The sequence below is a fragment of the Mustelus asterias genome, unplaced genomic scaffold (assembly GCF_964213995.1).
Source record: "Mustelus asterias unplaced genomic scaffold, sMusAst1.hap1.1 HAP1_SCAFFOLD_1337, whole genome shotgun sequence".
In the NCBI taxonomy this organism is placed as follows: Eukaryota; Metazoa; Chordata; class Chondrichthyes; order Carcharhiniformes; family Triakidae; genus Mustelus; species Mustelus asterias.
In genome coordinates, this window is record NW_027591282.1 from 1 (window position 1) to 22,763 (window position 22,763).

At 41.9% G+C, this 22,763-nt stretch overlaps 1 protein-coding gene across 1 annotated transcript; it reads right to left on the reverse strand.

Annotated features, from left to right (window-relative positions):
- On the reverse strand, window positions 1-19,146 carry coq2 (coenzyme Q2 4-hydroxybenzoate polyprenyltransferase). Its single transcript, XM_078206177.1, has 8 exons — window positions 18,819-19,146; window positions 18,039-18,205; window positions 13,167-13,288; window positions 10,868-10,953; window positions 4,918-5,051; window positions 3,632-3,820; window positions 3,217-3,366; window positions 1-100 (listed from the first exon to the last, which is right to left on the reverse strand). The coding sequence occupies exons 1-7, from the start codon at window positions 19,144-19,146 to the stop codon at window positions 3,340-3,342; spliced, it is 1,053 nt and encodes a 350-aa protein (XP_078062303.1). The 3' UTR covers window positions 1-100; window positions 3,217-3,339.
- Between the last annotated feature and the right edge of the window lie 3,617 nt (window positions 19,147-22,763).

A 22,763-nucleotide genomic window follows, 5' to 3' on the forward strand; every position in this document is an offset into this window, starting at 1 on the left:
TTCCAAGCACAATTCCAGAAAGCAGTATAAGTCCCAATGAGCGATTCAAGCAGAATTTCTTCCAGCAATCTTGAGGATTATTAATGTCCAATGAGTATATCTGTTACAGAAGGAAGAGTTTGCATTAGATTCATTTAAATGCAAAGTGGACGAAGTTTACAGATTTTTAAAGATGCATTTCAATAAAATGGTCCAATTTAAGGGTTAGTTGAAAGAGAATTGTCATAAAGGGCCCGACTTTACCATTGCGTCGTGCCCGTTTTTGGGTGCGAAAACTTGGTAAAGTCAGGCGTGAGGCCATTAACGCGATCCACACCCGCATCTGCGCAGATGCCCACTTTACCAAGGCCTGAAAATGGCCACGATCCGATTCGCACCAGAAATAGGCGCAATGGCAATTTAAATGCATTTGCATGAATTTGAATTGAATTAATGGGCTGCCCGCCCAACTTTACCAGCATTTCCCCCTTTACCATTGTGTTCGCGCATCCAGATTCGGCACAAAACATGCTCAGCAAAGGCCTGTTTCGGGTGCTCCAGCTTCTGAAGAGGTAAGTTCGGAGCTTCCAGCGGCTCTCTGACTCAGATCCATGGGGGAGGGGAGGTGGGTCAGATGCATCTCTGGTTTTTGGGGGTGGTGAAGGGAGGCCCGATCGTTATCTGGTGGGGGGAGGCTCGATCATTGTCCGGTGGGGGGGGGGGGGGGGGGGGGAGGAGGCCAGATCCTTGTCTGGTTTGTGGGGGGGGGGGCAGATGGGTCCACTGCCATATTCTCCTGCTCTTTGCTCAAAGTTCATTATCAGTCTAACCCTGCTTGTTACTATACCCACATGTGAGAATACACGACACAGGATATGGGAGTAGATATACTGAATGCATTGGGTACATTATGGTTTGTAAGCAGCATTTACATTCAAAGGTTGCCTCAGGTTTTCAGGCAGGTTCATATGCTGAAAGTGTCAGGTAACACCTACTCTTGCCATGGAATCTTCACTATGGCTTCACTCCTGCCAAAGTGGTCTGGTTTAAATCTTTCCAATATATAAAGAAAAATATTTTAGCTCTAATTAAAATGAAAATCAGTCAACAGCAATAAATACAATGGGTTGCTATGATGTGGAGATGCCAGCATTGGACTGGGGTCGACACAGTAAGAAGTCTCACAACATCAGGTTAAAGTCCAACAGGTTTATTTGGTACACAAGTTTTCGGAGTGCTGCCCCTTCATCAGGTCTTTAACCTGGTATTGTGAGACTTCTTACTGTACAATTGGTTGGAATTTGTCTTCTGGTTAGTTAGAATTTTGCCTGTGCTGTTCAGCTCAAACATCTTTGTCTGGTAAGTTGTAGGGAGTGCAAGCCGATATTAGCACAGCAAGGGCAATTGTGGGAATTTAATGAACAATGGGGCCAATAATGTATCTTCCCCAAAGTGATTAAAAGATTGTAAAATACAGAGAAAGGACTGAGGAGAAGGGTAAATTCAAGTGGATGAACGGAATGTCAAATCAAGTACAGAACAAGTAATAAAAAGAGGGAACAACTGGATTGAAAAACACAACATGGGATAGAGAGAGAGAGAGAATAAATTTTTAATTAATGGGGCTTTCTTAAAATCTCCAACAATTTACTACTTAAAGGAATGAGATTCCATACTTTTAGTTGTTCATTTTCTGGGTAAAAGAGGTTGATTAGCCGTCAGTAAAAATTATCACATTGTTAAAGTGGTACTTACGGTAACTTTGACACAAAGTTAACTTAATGAACAATTAATCTACAAATGCAGCAACTTCCTGAAAGTCACAGGAAGCTTAGGTGCAAGATGCATTTTCTCAAAACTAACAGCAGAGTGATGGAAAACAATCAGCAACATGCGGTTGTTGTGGGCGGCAGTGGCAGAGTGGTTAGCATTGCTGCCTCACAGTGCCAGCTTTGATTCCCGGCTTGGGTCACTGTGTGGAGTTTGCACGTTCTCCCCGTGTCTGCATAGGTTTCCTCCGGATGCTCTGGTTTCCTCCCACAGTCTGAAAGACGTACCGGTTAGGTGCATTGACCCGAATAGGCATCAGAGTGTGGCGACTAGGGGAATTTCACAGTAACTTCATTGCAGTGTTATGTAAGCCTTACTTGTGACTAATAAATAAACTTTACCTTAATTAATGAAGTTCTCTTCCTTGCCACAGATTGCTGGCCAATTTGTACATTAAAAGCTGTAATATTTCAAGATAATCCAGCTCACTGACATCACCAAGTCACTGGTTATCATCTCTTTCTAAGCACAAGATAATGTGTACAATGAAAGATTTCATAGCTTGATGATATTTGAGAAACATGTGCTTCCAGGTTGGGTGCACACCCAAGCAACGTGAAGTTTTATGTTGCTTGGGTGTGCACCCAACCTGGAAGCACATAAAATCACACAAAAAGCCACTGATTGGGTGTCCCAATGTCATCACGTCCTCGTGCAATATTTCAGTTGGCGGGTGCAGACACAAGTCAGAAACATGCCCACTGACATTCAAGAAGCCAATTTAAATCAATTAAACAGCAACTGACTGGGATTTTACATTGCCCGTCTGTCTTTACAGTTGGCGGGCTGGCTGATTGGCTAGGTAGACTTTATATTTTAGCTGCAACCTTGATCCAGGACAGGATGAAAATCAGGCCTCAAATAAAATTAACAAATATGTCTGGGGAATGGGATCTGTGCACAATTGTGCTGTCCAGACACAGGAGGCATAGTTTTTGCACTGATTGTTTAAAAAAAAACAGGTTCAGCAGCTATCCCTCTGAGGGACCATATTGGAAGCATCAGCCCCCACACCTTTTTTTTCAGCATCTGCCCTCCTTCCACCCTCCCCAGCAGCACTCAGCCATGTGCGTGTGCGGAAGAGTTCAGGGCTTTGTAAAACTGGCAGAACGATCCAAAGTTAGAGATCGCAATTGCTTTGTCGGATGGTTCCTAATGCAATGCAATTGTCTAGGGGAAATTAGCCCTTCTAGCAAATTGCTCGATAAACTTTCACCCGAGGGGGAATTCCCCAGTGCATCGTCAGGGTACGACCCTAAGCCGTTGCTGCGAAGCCAGGAAGTTACAGGCCACTTTATGGTTCAAGGTATAGTATTAAATCATTTCACTGAAGGCGAAAATATATGGGCAGTACCTGATACAGAATAAATAGGATCTGTCTCGCAATATGAGTTCTAATTCAATTACCTTTTGTATTAACTGATTTTTCATTGATGACTAAAATGTTCGGAGTTAGCCATTGCCAGCATTGATCTAACTATAAATTCGTTGTGAAATTCTTCCAGAATGCAGCTAATGCAGAATATATTGTCACACGTAAATAATAAGTTGGCACATCTGCAAAATATACATGAAATTTGGTCAAAACCATATAACCAATAATGGTTCCCCTTCAAAGCCACTTTTTGTACTTTTGTGTTAGAGCCTTTTGTTGCAACTTGAGATGAGGATTTTGCTTCAGAACAAAATTTCACAAAGGTGCAACTATTCTCAGTCTTGAAAAATGGGATAAAAATAAAAGCTAAAGTTGCAATTTTGGCTGAAATCTAGCCTCATGTAATTTCAAAATAAATACTGTACAGAGATGTGCAAATGTCCATACCTGATGAGCCAGATGAGCTCCAACAGTTACCACAGCAGCATAGTAGGGCAATGTCTGGTCGCTGTTTAGTCCAACTACAGTCAATCCTGTCAGCATGATTGTGCTAAATCCTATTAGCCATTGTTTGGTCTGTTCTTGAAACTTCAATGCAGTTGATTTCACTCCTATTAGAACATCATCTGCTTTATCCTAAATACAGAAACCCAAAACAAAACAGTTTCAAGAATGGTCTATCACACCTCAAACTATTGCCAACTGTTAGTTATCATCTCTGGATACCCATTCACCCAGATGTAAAGACAGTTAGGAAACTGCCTTGAATATGGGTGCACACATGTCTGGAAAGCATCCCTCCCCAGTGGAAACAAAATGTCTTTCATAACGTGCATACTAGTGCTTTTAATGCTAACTTCATATGTTAAAAGATAAAACCCTAAATGAAACACAGCAGCCTTATTATTAGCAGAAAATGCTGAATAAACACAACAGGTCTGGCAGCATCTGTGGACAAAGAAACACAGTTAACATTGGGTCCATATGACCTGTCTACAAAACAAAGTTTATTCAGCATTTTCTATTTTTATATCAGATTTCCAGCATCTGCAGTATTTTGCTTTTATTTGAGCCTTATTATTTGATTTTGGTTTTATACAAATTATGCAGGATGAGTGGGAGAATCCCTGTGGAAAGTCACCTCATGCGATGTTAGGATGCAGCAAATCAGCACTGTAACAAGGAAGAGGTCTCAAATTTGATCTACTTGCTGCTGGAAGCATTTGAACAATTTATGCTGTTAGGTTTATAGGTAAATCACAAATTCACAAAAACTCTACATAATGGCTCTGTACTCAATTTGCAAGTTATAATTAACTTGATATTAAAACACACAAACACAAAAGTTTCTGATTCCTGTCAAGATATTTTGCATGAAATACTATTGCTTATGTATTGTACATTCAACCTTCTCTTTTGGTAGATTCGCCTTCAGCTGCCTGGGCCCAACTTGAATCCTCCCCAAAACCTCTTAGTTTTTCCACCTTCCTCCTCTCCTTCTTTAAGTCCCTTCTGAAATCCACCTCTTTAAACCCAGATCCTTCAAGAAATTTGGATCATTTTTCTATTTAAAGTGAATATAAACGTAATTTGTTTGTATCTGTTTTGGAAAGCTACACTATGTTGCAATGCCACAATAACTGCTCAGGACAAACTTGGTCTGAGTTAGGTTTTAGCAACTCTTGTGGTGCTGCCTGCAAGAAATTTAAATTAATTTTACTTTATAATCTTACCTGATGTGCATAAATAGTGTCATATATCAATGTCCACATGACACCAGAAATATAAAGTGGTAGGCAGATTGACCAATCGCAGGAATTCTTCACAGCAGACCATCCTAAAAGTGCTCCCCAGTTGAATGTAAGACCTAAAGAAAATAATTCATAAGAAATCTAATGTATATGCAAATCTATAAAATAAATAGTGGGAAAATACTCAGTTCGGGAGACTGTTCATAGCAGGTGGTGGGATGGGATGAGAAGAGGAGTGCAATACACCAGATGGCAAGGAAGCAGCTGATTTACATTGTCACGAAATATTTTGGGCAAACAGAATTTCCTATGCAAGCATGACATTAACAAGGAACAATATTCTCTCTAGCAGCAAATTCACTCGGGCACACAAACTCCACATATACTTATGCAAAGGCAAAATATTGCTGACACTGGAAATCTGAAGTGAAAAACAGAAAATACTCCAAGTACTAATGATTGACTGCTGTTTCTGCAGTTTGATTATGTTTATCACCAAAAGCTAAAATACACCATTATCCATCGACAAGAAACATCAGGCATGGTGTAAAAAAGGGCTGCAAAGAGAATCTAGCTTGAGGGGAGGGGGTGGGGGGTTGACCCATAGGTGGGGGAAGGAAGCACCCGCGACCCATGGGGGGGGGGGGGGGGGGAGACGGGAGACACAGGGGATGAGCAGTCACGATCCAGAGGTTGGGGGGGGGGAACACAATCACAACCCAGGAGGTTTTGGAGGGGGGGGGGGGGGGGAGGAGGAGACGACAAGTCAGTGGTTGGAGTTGGGTGAAGCCCTTGCAAAGTGGCACCAATCAAGTCTTGCAAGAAATGACGTTAAAACAAATCTCATGCCGAAGATTACAGGCCCTGTTAACTTACTGATATTAAAGAGGAATATTGTTAAATGGGGCACTGTTAAATGCTGTAACTGCTAGATTGGATTGCTTTTTAATCTCTGACACAGGGAGCCTATTTTATTTTTGAAGGGCTGGGATTTACATAATTTCACATCTTGACAGTTCTACAAACCTTCTTCACTCTTCAAGAGGATTTCATCTTCCACACTTGGGTTCAGGTCCTTGTTACAATGAAAATGGGGCCTATTTAAATTCAGCACTGAGTTTAAATGGCCTTGCCGAGTTGTATTTCCCTCATGCAGAATAATGCCTTTGTCCCTTACCAGTGAAAATGGGATGTCAGAAATGGGAGTTGCACTTCTAGATCTGGGTCCCACCTGCCTTTTGGAAGTTTCATGGAGTCTCCATGGATCTGTGAAACTCCAGGTCAAAATATTTGTTTAACATCTCTGCCATTTCCTTATTCTCTGTTTGCTCTGTCTTTAAGAGACCCACATTTAGCTCTGCTAATTTTTTTTAACATAAGGTGGGGCTTATCATTGTTTGGCAAACTATTTTAAATGTTTGAGTGGTTGTAAACTTAAGATAGGGCTGCACCCAGCAGGGAGAGAACCATAAAAGACAAAAGGTATAAGACAGATGCCCATGTTTTTACTTAGCATGGAAAAGAAAGACAAATTACTACCTACAAAAACCTGTGAAATAGACAGGCTTAGAGAAGTTCACAATTTCTCATTAAATTTATACACTGTAGTTTTTGGATACAGTATTGAGTTGCACTACTCTATGGTTGGTTAGGATCTTTAACATGAATGCTTTGTCAATAATAATTGAAATCAATTATCAAGCATATTATGGTCACAAATTGTTTGAATCTATTGTTCTAAGAATCTATTACCATATAACTTTATATATTATTCCGTGGGCGGTGCTATTCTCCAGTCCCACATTGACTGTTGCTCTGTTGAGCACTTTTACATTACAATGGCATGCAGGCAAACACATCCCCCTTGCTTCTCAAAATAAAATTTGCTTCACTTCTAACAGAGTACAGCAATCCAAAATACAACCTTTACTTGTTAGTCCTTGTAATTTTGCTCACCCATCTTATAACCTGACCAGATTCCTTCACTCTGCATCACTCAGGATATTGCATGGACCTCCACTCACACTGGTGGATTTCTCAACTTCCAAATGTATAATAAGCTTTTTCAATTTTCCTCTTAGTCAGGCTTCAGCTCCTTTTAGTTTTTCATATCTTGGTATTCTGCTCAGGGTTCATTGTTTAAAGGCCACCTTTCATATCAGTGCTCATCATGTTGTGCTATGGCTTTGTTTGATGTCTTAGTGATGAGATCTTGAGACTTATCTGCTTGAACTTGAACCATCTTTGTTCATCTTCAACTCTGTTCAGATCCCAGTTACTGCCAAGCATGGAGCTGCTGTCTCCATGCAGGCTCCTTCTAGATTGTTCTACAAGTCTATTAACATGTGACCCTATACATCATACCTTGGGCTGTGTTGTTCTCTAGTCTCATGTTACCCCTAGCTCTGACGAGCACCTTTACATTACAATAGTATGCAGGCACCAACAACCTAAAACCTCTCAAAATGCTCTTTCGAATTTAAACCAGCATATCAATCACAATTTAAATGTTCATTATGCCCTAAAACAGACACTATTCTATGGCATGCTGTGTTGATGTACCAGAGATTTGGGAATCTTGTGCCTCATCAAAATGTTAGAAACTCAAAATGTAAAACAGGATGTTGACTCACCATTGACAAATTTTTCTCTTGCAAAGTCTGTGAAATAAATCTGTATTTGTATACAGTAAATTGCAGCGCCCTTAAGAGTATTGATAGGCAAAGGGATCTGGGTGTACAGGTACACAGGTCACTGAAAGCGGCAATGCAGGTGGAGAAGGTAGTCGAGGCGGCATACGGCTTGCCTTCATCGGCCGGGGTAGTGAGTTCAAAAATTGGCAAGTCATGTTGCAGCTTTATAGAACCTTAGTTAGACCGCACTTGGAATATAGTGTTCAATTCTGGTCGCCACACTACCAGAAGGATGTGGAGGCTTTGGAGAGGGTACAGAAAAGATTTACCAAGATGTTGCCTGGAATGGAGAGCATTAGCTATGAGGAGAGGTTGGAGAAACTTGGTTTGTTCTCACTGGAACGACGGAGGTTGAGGGGCGACCTGATAGAAGTCTACAAGATTATGAGAGGCATGGACAGAGTGGATAGTCAGAAGCTTTTTCCCAGGGTGGAAGAGTCAATTACTAGGGGGCACAGGTTTAAGGTGCGAGGGACAAGGTTTAAAGGAGACGTATGAGGCAGATTGTTTTTTTTACACAGAGTAGTGGGTGCCTGGAACTCATTGCCGGGAGAGGTAGTGGAAGCAGATACGGTAGTGACTTTTAAGGGGCGTCTTGACAAATACATGAATAGGATGGGAATAGAGGGATATGGTCCCCGGAAGGGTAGGGGGTTTTAGTTAAGTCGGGCAGCTTGGTCGGTGCAGGCTTGGAGGGCCGAAGGGCCTGTTCCTGTGCTGTAATTTTCTTTGTTCTTTGTCAGTAAGAGATTGCTCAAGAAAAGGTCTTACAAATCTCTTCCATTCTAGGTTCATCCCACCATGCAACATCCTGTTTAAAATCTAGCAGAAAGTGGTCACACTGCGAGACTAAAATTTCTCTGGGGAGAGGATCCCCTATCATTCATTGCAGCTTTGGCAAAAAAAATTGAAATCCCAGAAAAACAGCATAAAGGTCTTGTACCATCAAGAGCCTTAATGGAAACCCAAGCCTAAAACACAAGTGTTTCTGGGAATGATTTTGATAACATTTCTCAGGGGTTGAACGAAGGCCATATAGTCTGAACTGCTTCCTTCCCCCAGTGACTCTACCAAACATATTGGATTAGTAATATATGTGGAGTATATACAGACTTCTTTCTACCTCCAAGAGGCTGTTACCAGGGAGGATATTATTGCTTGTAAATGTCAGACTTGTATGGAATATAATTTTTATCCTTGATACTGCACTTCAGGCGCTCCTGGTGCTCAAGTTGGAATCCTTCAGATCAACTGCATATAGCTAGCCTTCCAGCCACATGCTGCAAGTGATCCATAGGAGAGTGACTAACAAGTTACCAGCCAGCCTGAAGTCATCAAACATCCATACAAAAAAACAAGATGCTACTGAAGTTGTAAATACTCAGCAAATCAGACTTTGTCCGAGAGAAGAAAGGTTGGTTAATATTTTAGCTTAATGACCATTTATCCATTATAGGTAGCTGAACACCACCTTCTCAACAACAATTAGGAATGTGCATCAACTGCTGACCTAGCCAGCAATGCCCATATCCTGTAAAAGAAGAAAAACATGTGTCTTGGATTCTGCCAGGTCACAACCCAAAACATCCATATATCTGGGGCTTCTAGGGAAAAGCAACAGAAAGCTTTGAAAGCCACACACGAGGATCAACAATTTTCCAATGCTCACTGAACTGTGCCCTACCTTATGTGGAACAATTGGATCCAGTGCCCCTCTTGTGGTTGTGACTGCAATACCAAGGAGCCACTAAGTGTTTTAAGTTTATTTATTAGTGTCACAAGTAGGCTTACATTAACACTGCAATGAAGTTACTGTGAAAATCCCCTGAAAAAAGTGGACAAAGAGGAGGAGGATAGCTGCATTTCAGATAATGGGTATTTTGTTTACTGACCAAAATCCTTACAGGGCCAAAAAAGGAACCAAGCTGAGACCCAGGGATCCTGAAGGGATGCTGATACAGCCTTCACTGAGCTTTGGTTGATATGCTGTGGGCCACATATATATTTTCCAAATGCTTTGTAAATGTCTGTAGCTTCGACAAGCTGCGTGAACAAACTCCTGTCAGAACAGGTCAGGTCCAGGAAATGGAAAGCCTGGAAACCTTAAACTCTGCTTTGTTTAATGCATTCTGTAAACTGTGCCTGATGATGGGGAGCAACTGAAACCAAACTCACTTGGTGCTTTGATGCAAAGGCACAGACAAATGGATTCAGAAATGGTGCTCAGAACTTTTAACTACTCTGCGCCCGCAGTATCATTTGACTAATAGACAGATTAATGTAAATGATCAGTAAATACGCACAATGCCTGCCCAAAATTCCAATATAAACTGCCAGTAATCGAGGTGCAATGCCCAAAGCTCAATCAGAAAATTACCCTTTTGTGTGTTTACACTTAATACAGTTAACAGCTTTACTTATGGGTTAGAAAGTAGGTTTGAAACTTAATTTGGACTAGATGGGAGTCTGATTAATATAGAACATGCTTTCATGCATCTCTATTTCAAATACTGTTTTCCATTGAGACAGACTATGAAGGCAAATAAAATATTTCAATTCTTTTACTCTTTTGTTGATCATAAAATACAAAGTTAATATAGATGATCAAAAAAGTCCATTAAACACGTTTGGATGAAATAATTTGACACTACACATAGGTGCAGACACAGTTCACTCACTAATTAACATAGCTGTAACTCTTTAATGTTAATAAGTCAAACTACAGGAATTATTTCTTCTGGAGAAGGAAGTGCTTTCAATTCAATTAGACTATAATTATATGTCATCTTATTCTGCAATAGCTCATCTACCCTTGAGAGAAGTCATAAGTGAAATAATTTCCTGGTAGATTGATATACATGCTTACATTGGTTTGGATTGTCTGATCCCCTAATCTCACTGAGATTAAAGGCAAATCATTCACCGTGTGGCTTCCAATGAATGAATATGGATCAGTCTTCTCATTGGTACTTGGAGTAAATCCAGGAGTTGCAGAATAATGAACTAAATACCAGTCTCAGTATGCTGATTTTTAAAATTGGTTGGTGTTCATGAAGCCATTCACTTTACAACTCAACATATAGATCAGAAATTGAAAACAGGTGAACTTTAGTTTTTTTCAAAAAATTTACTTAAAAATGCATTAACCCTGTTTCAGATTATTTTCTATAGCTGTGGTTTTTGGAGTTACGTATTTCTTGAAAAATGAGCTACTAAGAAATCACAAAGACTTTACACACCCAGAATTAATTGTGGCCAATACGTTAGTCTCTTCATCAGGGGGTAAGTGACCACCAGTCCCAGCGATGCAGCTCCAAGCACAATGCTGTCAATAGAAAGAAATAGGCATCCCATATTAGTAGCTAAGTACAAAATCACTCGACTCAACTGGATTTATATTGGTATTTTAACAGTTCCTAGATTGTTCCTTCCATTAATACATTCACCTGCATTTTACAGGGACTGTATGTGGCATTTCTCCAGGCTTTGCACCAAAGTTGTAACAGCTCAGGAATTTGGTGCCTCACAGATTAGGTTTAATGCATTACTGATCTTATCTAACTTTAAAAAATACAAAGTCTCAATTAGATAAAATTGTTCAAATCTAAAGCACTTTACAAGTTGGTGCACGAATGACAACTGCTCCTTTTTCACACACATCATATCAAAAAGGTTTGATAAAATATCAGTTTTCTTTACATAACTTAAAATCACCAGCACAGAACAGAAACTGATCTATTCTCTTTTCACATAGTTGTCTTTGGGTCGTAGAAAAAAGTGCTGCCGATTACTCTGCTTGATCAGCACTTTATTCAACAGCCTAAATATCCTTCTCCTTCAAAACTGGCTGCAGTGTCTACAATACCATGTACTATAAAAATTCACCAAGGCTCCCCACTTCTCAAACCCATAAGTTGCACCACCTAGAGGACAAAGGTATCATGTTCCTGAGATATAAAAAAACCTTCAAGTCACATACCATCTTGACTTGGATATATAATCACTGTTCCTTCATTGCTGCTGTGTGAAAACCCTGACTCCTCAACCCACAGATTGTGGGAACATTTTTACCACAGTGGTTCAAAAAGGACCACCAGTACCTTCTCAAGGGCAACTAGTATCAGCCAATAAAAGCCAATGGCTCCCTTATCCAAGAAACGGCTGTAAGCTGAGAAACATATACAGTAATGTCCTGAATCTGAGATGATTGCACCCCCCAACAGCATAACCAGCTTTTCCTTGTGCTAGGTATTACTTCAGCCACTGAAGAGCTACCCCTTTGATCCCTATTGACTCCAGTTTTACTAGGGCTCTTTTGGACTAGTTCTGAAATTCTGAATTTTTAAAATTCATTCGTGGGACATGTGCGTCGCCAGCTGGCCAGCATTTATTGCCCATCCCTCGTTGCCCTTGGACTGAGTGGCTTGCTAGGCTATTTCAGACGGCAGTTGAGAGACAACCGCATTGTTGTGGCTCTGGCGTCGTAGGCCAGACCAGGTAAGGACAGCAGATTTCCTTCCCTAAAGGGCATTAGTGAACCAAATTAAAATTAAATTATTAATTCATTGATTGTGTGATGGTTTTGCATATTGTAAAGTAAATAAAACTGTCGGTGCCAAAGTTAAACATTATTGCTGACTGCTGTTAACAGGGAGATACTGCCCTCTCCAGGGCTTTTATAAAAGGACAAATTTAGAATTTATTTATTTACAATGTTATGTTCCAGAGAGCATTGTTTAAACTGAAGTAATTTGAAGAGTAAGATGGAAAATAAGTCTCAAGTCCCATACTGCTGCATGCAAGTCAGACTTGGTGAAATTATTGTCTGATTTCTAGATTTTCAGTCTAATTTGCTAACAAATGATGAGTTTGTACATCCACAGTTCTGAGAAAGGAGCCCCATTACAGCATACATTAGCTTAAAAAGGGCAGAAGAAAATAGCAATAAAAACAGGGAGATGTTGACTCACCAGCACCAATAGAAGAAGCAGATTTAGTGACCAGAATTTTTTGCGGTCTTATGGGATGGTCCTGGAGGCGGGAAGACATCAGGTAACATGGCAGATGGCCCTGGCTGCTCGATGCCCAAATGAGCAACTTAAGTGACTAAGAGTTTCTTCCTGCTTCTGTAAACATTTTCCCAGCACCAGCTGGGGATATTGGGTGGCAACCCTGGCAAAAGCCACTCGTGTGCTGCCAATAAAATGCAACCCCAGGTCCCACTGCCAGCTAACCCGGGTTTCCCCAGCTGTTTTCAGCCCCAGAAACACTGCAGCCTGCAAAATATCCAACCCAATGTTTCAGGTCTGTGACCTTTCATCAGAAGCAAGGTAACAGACCTGAAAGATTGACTGTTTCTCTCCACAGATACTGCCAGGCCTGCTGATAATCTCCAGCATTTTCTATATTATTTCAGATTTCCAGCATCCACAGTATTTTGCTTTTTTAGAAAAGTGTAATTCTCTACCACCATCAGACTAATCAAAACAAGTCAACATTTCACCTATTCCACAAATAAGAGGTGTTAGCTTCACTTGCCTGTAATAATTTAAGCACAAGAGAACAGCGAGTGCCAAACTCAGCTGACCACCCAAAAACACCAGGGCCTGAAAACGACTGACGTCTCCAGCAGCTATGGGTCGAATTTCTGTTCTGGCAACCTATTTCAGAGTCAGCAGAGAAAAATATGACAATTAATAACAATCCTTGAGAAGAGGTTTTAAAGATAGCACAAGAAATACAGCAGACATAAGATGACAATAATCTGCATTCACTTAACTAACGAAAATAGAAAGTGCTATAAATACTTGGCAGGTCAAGCAGCATTCGTGAAACTCAGGACAGAAAAGAACTTTCTTTCTCCACCACTCTGTTCCTGATTCTAGCCTTTGCACACAACTCTCCCAACCCCTAAAGTAATAAGGAGCTCAGAAGATCAGGAAATAGAATCAGCACAAAGGTTAAAAAAGTTTATTTATTAGTCACAAGTCAGGCTTACATTAACAATGTACTGAAGTTGTGAAATTCCCCTAGTCGCCACAGTCCGGCACCTGTTCAGGTCAATGCACCTAACCAGCACATCTTTCAGATTGTGGGAAAAAACCAGAGCACCCAGAGGAAACGCACGCAGACACAGGGAGAACGTGCAAACTCCACACAGACAGTGATCCAAGCCAGGAATCAAACCTGGGTCCCTGGCACTGTGAAGCAGCAGTGCTAACCATGCCGCCCCAGGTGAAGATTAGGAACAAGGGTCATAAAACATTGATAGGAGTCATTTCTAGCCCCCTTAACAGTGGATATGCAATTAGACAAAGCACTTGGCAGGAAATCATGAGGGATCTAGACAGAGTAAATAGGGAGAAACTATTCCCTCTCATGAAAGGATCAAGAATGAGGGGACATAAATTGAAAGTATTTGGTAACAAGCCAAAGCAACACAAGGATAAAACTTCCACACAGCGAGTAGTTAAGATCTGGAATGCACTGCCCAAGAGTGTGGTGGAGGCAGGTTCAATTGACGCATTCAAAAAGGAATTAGACAATTATCTAAAAAGAAAGAATGTGCAGGGTAATGGGGAGAGGCAGCAGACTTAGAAAATAAGAGTAGGAGGCGGCCATTCGGCCCTTTGAGCCAGCATTCATTATCATGGCTGATCATCCAACTTGTTATAATTCAGGTCAGAAACTCCAAAGTGTTTTATGGAACCCGCCTGACTCATAGGTTTTGCACCTTGAATTTGACTAGGATAAGCATGATGTGCTTCACTTCAGGTATGATTCAAATGACCCACTAGGGAGCTTTAATCAATAACAAAGTTTATTTAATATAGTTAACATGTATGGAAAGAAAAGTAGCAATTAACTTATCAATTACAAACAAAAACAAAACAACCGCAATAATGTATAACCCTTAACAAATATATCTAAGATGTTCCAATCAAACAAAACCCATACACAAAACACTTCCACAGGTTTAACACAGCAAAGACTAATGCTCACATGATGCTGGAATTGAGTTCTTTGGTTGGAGAATTGAAAATCCTGAGTTCTCAGCCTTGTAACTGCTAGTAGCCCTCTGGATACCCTCAGGACAGTTTGAAGTCAGAACAGCTTCCCAGAACACCAGGAGAGACTCTGGTCAAGCCAACAGCATCAGATTCTCTATTCCAGGAAGGCAAGAAACCCCTGCTTTCACTAACCAGCAGAGTTTCCAAATCCAGGGGGAGGTAGGGAGGGAGAGAGAGAGAGACACTGCTTTCAGTCTGATGTCCATTCCCTTCTAAAACTCTCAAAACTGCTGCCAACCAAAAACAGAAAATGAAACCTTAAATTCACTAGGAAGGAAAAAAAATCTGTCCAGAACTCATGCCCTTCCCCCTAACAATGCAGGGTCATAAAACAACCCAGAGTAAAAATAAACAAACCCCATTTAAACCATTGAAGGAGCAACAAAAGGGCTTCTATAGACAACTCAGCAACACAGAGCTGCAGAGAACATGATTTTTTAAAAATCTCAAAAGGTACACTAATGTCACAAACTCCATAGCCTGATCCTGCCTGCCTCCCATTTCCTTTAATCCCCTTTGTCCCAAGAGCAATATAAGAACATAAGAACAAGGAGCAGGAGTAGGCCATCTGGTCCCTCGAGCCTGCTCCGCCATTCAATAAGATCATGGCTGATCGTTTTGTGGACTCAACTCCGTTTACCCGCCTGCTTATCATAACCCTCAATTCCTTTATTCCTAAAAATGTATCTATCCTTGCCTTAAAAACATTCAATGAGGTTGCCTCAACTGCATCACTAGGCAGGGAATTCCATAGATTCACAACCCTTTGCGTGACATCTAACTGCTTCTTGAAAACATACAATGTTTTGGCCTCAACTACTTTCTGTGGTATGAATTTCACAGGCTGACCACTCTCTGGGTGAAGAAATTTCTCATCTCTGTCCTGAATAGTCTACCCTGCATCCTCAGACTGTAACCCTGCCATCGGGAACATCTTTCTTGCATCTGACTTGTCTACTCCTGTTAGGATCTTATAGGTTATGAGAAATCCCTCATGCTTCCAAACTCCAGCGAATATAATCCTAACCAACTCAATCTCTCCTCATGTGACATTCCTGCCATCTCAGGAATCAGTCTGGTAAACCTTCTCTGCACTCCCTCAATAGAAGAACATCCTTCTTCAGATCAGGAGACCAAAACTGCATACAATATTCCAGGTGTGGCCTCACCAAGGACCTGTATAATTGCAGCAAGACATCCCTGTTCCTGCACTCAAATCCTCTCGCTGTGAAGGCCAACATACCATTCGCCTTTTTTACTGCCTGCTGCAACTGCGTGTATACCTTCAGTGACTGGTGTACAAGAACATCCAGGTCTTATTGCTCATTCCTTCTCCTAATTTATGGCCAGATAGTAATCTGCCTTCCCGTTTTTGCTACCAAAGTGGATAACCTCACTTTTATCCAAATTATACTGCATCTGCCAATCATTTGCCCACACACTTAACTCGTCCAAATCACACTGAAGGATCTCTGCATCTTCCTCACAGCTCACCCTCCCACCCAGCTGTCTCATATCTGCAAATTTGGATATATTACATTTAGTTCCTTCATCTAAATCATTAATATATTTAGTGAATAGCTGAAGTCCCAGCACTGATCCTTGCGGTACTCCACTAGTCACTGCCTGCCATTTAGAAAAAGACCAGTTCATGCCGACTGTTTCCTGTCTGCCAACTGGTTTTCTATCCATCTCACTACATTACCCCCAACCCCATGTGCTTTAATTTTACACATTAATCGCTTATGTGGGACTGTCGATAGCCTTCTGAAAGTTCAAATAAACCACACACACTGGCTCCCCCTTATCAACTCTACTAGTTACATCCTCAAATAATTCCAGTAATTAAGTCAAGCAAAATTTCCCTTTCACAAATCCATGGTGATTCTGTCTGATCCTGCCACTGTTTTCCAAGTGTTTTGCTATAAAATCTTCAATTATGAATTCTAGAATTTTCCCCATTACTAACATCAGACTTACTGGTCTAATTCCCTGTTTTCTCTCTACCTCCCTTTTTAAATAGTGGGATTACCCGCCAATTTGTAGGAACTGTTCCAGAGTCTATAGAATCTTGGAAGATGACCACCAATGCATCTAGTATTTCTCAGGCCACTTCCTTAAGTACTCTGGGATATAGATCAAGTGCTGGGGACTTATCAGCTTTCAATCCTATCAGTTTCCCCAACACCATTTCTTTATTAATATCATCTCCTTCAGTCCCTCGCTTTCACTACACCCTGTGTTCCCCAACATTTCTGATATCTTATTTGCTTAAATTGGTTACATGTTATAATATATAAACAATTTTTCTTTACAATGTCAACAATGTATCTATATCGCACCTTTAACATAATAAAACATCCCAAGGCATTTCACAGGAGCATAATCAGAGAATCCTACAGGGCAGAAAGAGGCCACTCGGCCCATCAAGTCTGCACCAACCACAATCCCAGGCCCCATCCACATATCCCTACATATACCCACTAACCCCTCTAACCTATGCATCCCGGGACACTAAGGGGCAATTTAGAATGGCCAATTAACCTAGCCGCACATCTTTGGACTGTGGGAGGAAACCGGAGCACCCGGAGGAAACCCACGCAGACACAGGGAGAATGTGCAAACTCCACACAGACAGCGACCTGAGCCGGGATTCGAACCAGGTCCCTGGAGCTGTGAAGCAGCAGTGCTAACCACTGTGCTACCGTGCCACCCCATTGGTGTAATAAAACAAAGTATGACACCAAGCCACAAAAGGAGCTAATAGGTCAGATGACCAAATGCTTAGTCAAAGAGGTAAGTTTTAAAACATATTAAAGAAAGCAAGGTACAGAGGTGGAGAAGTTTAGGTAGGGTATTCCAGAGATTGGGACCTAGGCAATTCAAGGTGTGATCACCAATTGTGGAGCAATTATAACCGGGATGCACAAGAGGCCAGAAATTTCAGAGGACTGTGGGAGATTACAGAAATACAAAGCAACATATCCATGGAGGAATTTTAAAACATAGGAGAGAACGTTCAAATCAAGATATTGTATGACTGGAAGCCAAGCAAGTTTGAATTGTTTGAATTCAGGCCAGTTAAGACATGGTAGCAAAGTTTTGGGTGACCTCAAGTTTATAAAGAGTAGAATGTGGGAGACTAGCCAAGGAAATTCCCAAGTTCATAAGAAGTGTAGGATTTGCATTGATTAGTTTAAACTGCAAGATTATTAGGTTCATATATGTAGTGTCAAATGAGGACTCCTACTAAATAGAAAATTATCCTAGTTAATGTCACTAACAGTCTTCTAAAAGAAATAAATAGCTGACACAGGAATGTGCGCTAGTGGAGAGTTACCTTTCTGTCAATGTCTTTATCCCACATGTCATTGATTGTACACCCAGCTCCTCGCATCAGTATTGCACCTGTTCCAAAAAGTGCAAGCATGGATAGATCTGGAAGGCATCCTGGTTCTGCTGCTAAACTGATACTCCAGGTGCAAGGCAAATACAGCAACCAGGTCCCTGAAGCATTAAATTGTAAGTCATTAAATCAGTATCAGTACCTTATCAGGCTAGGATTGGGAAAAGGAGTAAATAAAATATATTTACTGGGGCAACAGGTCAGACACATTGGTGTAAGGAACGAAGTGATATGTAAAACCATTCTGCATGCACAAAATTGTACTATTGCTTAGAACGGTTCAAAAACTGAGAATCAAAATTATCAGAAAACTTAAGTTTAATGAAAGGCTACATGCCTAAAATTAACCTTGACCTTTTAACAGATGCTGACTACCCTTTGTACATTCACTACAAAACTTAACTTTGCCCATTTCTGCAAGTTTTTATATTGTCATCAATTTATTGATTGCTAATAACTCGTGGAAGCAATAATGCAATTGAATGCCACTCGCACCATGTACTTGCAAGTGACTTGACAAAACTTGCACTTATTCCGGTCTGGTGGAGGTTTCCGAAGGAATCTGCAAGCAGCAACGTGCAGACAAGAGGTTCCCTGACATCAGGTGGGTGTCGCTGATTGACAGACGCCAGCCTCAGGTTCCAATCCGGCCCCAGACAGACAGGCAGGAGTCCCATCTCCCTCCCACCCCCCGGTATTCCGCTCTTGATTTACCGATGGGTTTGTCCAGTCGCATCAGTTTGAGATAAGGCTGCACGGCCGGAGGCGCCGATCCCACCAGTGCCGCCGACAGGCCGCTACTGCGCCGAATGTCCCCGCTGGAAAGCGGGCGGACATGATGAGCCGGCGCCCTGGCCGCGGCCGTTAAGCAGCAGCAGCAGCCCCGGGGCGGCACAAACCCGACCAACCACCTGCAACAACTCGGCCTCAACCACAACGGCCACATCTCGTGCTGCTGCTCCGGCACGTCACCGGGGGGGGGGAGGAGCCAGCGCGTGTCAGACTGCTGAGCATGCGCAGCGCCACTTACCACCCTGTTCATCAAAGTCAGAATATTGAGCCAGGGGCAGTGTGTTGGACACAGTAAGAAGTTTAACAACACCAGGTTAAAGTCCAACAGGTTTATTTGGTAGCAAAAGCCACACAAGCTTTCGAAGCTCTAAGCCCCTTCTTCAGGTGAGTGGGAATTCTGTTCACAAACAGAACGTATAAAGACACAGACTCAATTTACATGAATAATGGTTGGAATGCGAATACTTACAACTAATAGAAACTTGATGTCTGTGTCGATATGCGCGATCTTCTTGGCGATCCTCTCCACTTGGAGCCGGCAGTTTGCGGTGTCGATGGTAGTCATGATGTGGAGATGCCGGCGTTGGACTGGGGTAAACACAGTAAGCCAACGCCGGCATCTCCACAGTGTGTTGGAGGCAGGGGGGGATGGTGGAAAGTGATTTGGTGAATGTGGTAGTTGAGGGAACGAGGGATCCTGTGATTTTTTTTTGCCAAAAGATGAAGCAGTGACAGAGGACATTAGGATGACTCGGTCAAAGTCTGGTCAAGAGTCTAATCCATCATAGTGGGATGGGCACTTTTCCATCTCCACATCATATAGTGGGAGATTGAGGAAAAAATGGAGATGGCATCATAACAGCAGATGCTTTCATAACTGAGATGAGGAGGAATTTCTGGTGAATCTACGGAATTCATTGCCAAAGAAGACTGTGGAGGCCAAGTCGTTGAATATATCTAAGACCCAGATAAATAAGTTCTTGATTGGCAAAGGGATCAAGGGTTACGGGGAAAAAGCATGAGAATGGGTTTGAGAAACTTATCAGCCATGATTGAATGGTGGAGCAGACTCGACAGGCCAAATGGTCTAATTCTGCGCCTATATCTTATCGTCTTAATGTGGTTTTTGCAGAAGGCGATATGGGAAGAATAATCATTATGGTAATCCGCTGTCCCACAGTGTGCTCAGAGTAGCTCAAAATGTCCTGGGTTGCAGCTTTTTCCCTCTACATGAGCCATATCAGAGATTTCTGTCAGCACTTCATCTTTTTGCACAGGATCAACATCTCTTTACTTCCTCATTCCTGCCCTTTATTTCACACTCCATTTACTGTCCTCAAAACCATTGGGGGAGAGGGAGGGTGAGTGGAGGCCAGTGGAGAAGAGCAGGAGACCAATGTGAGAGGTACTGATTTATAGATGGCACTGGAGTGAGTTTCTGAGTTATTGGGAGTAATTTACCTCCCATGATTACCTATAAATTCCCTCATGACCACCTAGGAGTTTGGAAGGAACCAGCTTCCAGGTGGCAACAGACAATTGGCAGCACTGTCTGTCAACCTCAACAGACAGCATAAAAACTCACCCACAAAATGGTGCCCTCTCTCCCCAGCCCACAGTCACCACCCTCGAATATTTCCATCCTCAACAATCATTTAACTCCCAACACTTCTAACTGCCTGCCTTTTCTCATTGCAAGGGAAGAGAGCCCACAATTCTCAGGAGAGGCAGAGAAATGTGTTGGGGGTGGGGGGAAGCTGCATCCATAGTTTTCTTCACCATAACGGAGGGGGAATCACTCGAGTTGACAGGGTGACTGCTGTACAGGCAGTCGCTGATGGAAAGATGGGAATGGCCCAGAGACTGAGAGACAATATTAGATCACACTGCTACTCGGTATTGAACTGTCACTCATGGTGAATCGATGTCTGCATTAACTGTCATGATCTACACTATGATAAACTAGAATCCAATTTCACCTCCGTGCAGCACTAATGCCTGTCTTTCATTTTCTGTAGATGCATTGTTGGGGCTACAACAGGACATGAGGGAGGAGGCAGCGCAGTCCCCAGAGATGGACCATCACTCTAAGGAAGCATTGTCACATGACTCCTCACACCCTCAACCATTGCAGATATAAATACTCTGGTGGGTCCGGCATCACGAATAGAAAGAGTGGCACAAGGTGAAGCACACTTCATGGAGCCAGAGCAGATGCTGCAGGCAGAGACAATAGTGGAGAGACCCCATTGAGGGCTGGGAGCGCCTCAAGCTCTGCTCAGCTGGACACAGATGCTGAGTACCAGGGGTTATAAACCAAACAGGTTCTTATGGAGCAGCAATAGGAACTGTGTGGGCTTCTGTCTGAATTTCCTGACAGTGTGCACCCTTGTGCAGAGGATGAAGGATTTTAATAGAGATGGAGCTGTGATAATCAACAATTTAACTTTAATTGTGAGGGATGCTGTAGAAGTGTGTAAATTGTTTGAGCACGGATTTATTAAGAGAAAATCATGTCAGACTAAATTGCTTGCATTTTTTGATATGCTAACAGAGGGGGTTGATGAGGGTAATGCTCTTGATACGGTGTATCTGGACTTTCAAAAGGCACTTGATAAAAGACAAAAGACACGTGAGCAAAATAAGAGTTTGTTGAATAAGAGGGACAGTAGCAACATGAATATGGAAATAGAGTAGTGGTTAACAGTTATTTTTCAGACTGGAGGCATGTTTAGAGTGGAGTTTATAGTGGGTCTGTGTTTTTAATGGGTCAGTGACCCCTGATCTTCCAGATATATATGGCTTACAGAGCACAATTTCAAAACTAGTATCATGCGAATGATACTAAACTTGGAAATAATGTTGAAATTGACATTGACAGATTGGTGGAATGGGCATAAGATGAAATTTAATGAGGAGAAGAGTGAAGTGATTCATTTTGGTTGGAAGAACTTAGAGAAATAATATAAAATAAATAGTACAATTCTAAACTGAGTACAAATGCAGAGAAATCTAGGTGTACATGTGCATAAATCGTGGAAGGTGGCAGGGTAGTTTGAGAGAGCAGTTAATAAAGTGTACGGCATGTTAGGCATAATAAGAACTTAAGCAATCTGAGCAAAAGTACATTATTTAGCCTCTTGAGCCTGTTTTACCATTCAATAAGATAATGGCTGATCTGATTGTGGTATTAACTCCACTTGCATGGACACCACCCCCCCCCCCCCCCCCCCCCCCCCCACCCCACCATAACCTTTGACTCGTTTGCTAATCAAAATCTGTCTAACTCAGTCTGCAGGAGTATAGAGTGCAAAAGGAAAGAAGTTATGTTATATAAAACACAGAGTTAGCCTCAACTGGAATATTACATCTTGTCCTGGGCACCACACTTTAGGAAGGATGCGATGACATTAGGAGGTGTAGAAAAGATTTGTGAGAATGGTTCTAGGGATGTGAACCTTCAGTTGCAAAGATAGACTGGAGAAGTTGGGACCATTCTCCTTGGAGAAGACAAGATTGAGAGGATATCTGAGATAGATACTCAAAATCTTGAGGGTCTGGACAGAAAAGATAAGGACAAATTATTTCTATTGGTGGAAGTATTGAGAACCAGAGGCACAGATTTAAGCCACTTGGCAAAAGAAACAATGGTGACATAGAATCCTACAGTGCAGAAGGAGGCTATTCGGCCCATCGAGCCTACACTGACCACAATCCCACCCAAGCCATAACCCTGTGCATTTACCCTAGCTAGTCCCCCTGGCACTAAGGGGCAATTTAGCATGGCCAATCCACCTAACCTGCACATTTTTGGGTGAGGAAGAACTTTTGATGCAGTGTACAGGATCTGGACTGCACTGCCTGAGA

Bases quoted from the DNA above. Each gene is read 5' to 3' on its own strand.
- coq2 (XM_078206177.1), bottom strand. From the start codon at position 19,146: ATGAACAGGGTGGTAAGTGGCGCTGCGCATGCTCAGCAGTCTGACACG. The intron at 18,206-18,818 runs GTAAATCAAGAG...TTAATGCTTCAG, and splicing joins GCGACTGGACAAACCCATCG to GGACCTGGTTGCTGTATTTG. The intron at 13,289-18,038 runs GTAACTCTCCAC...ACTCTGAAATAG, and splicing joins ATAAAGACATTGACAGAAAG to GTTGCCAGAACAGAAATTCG.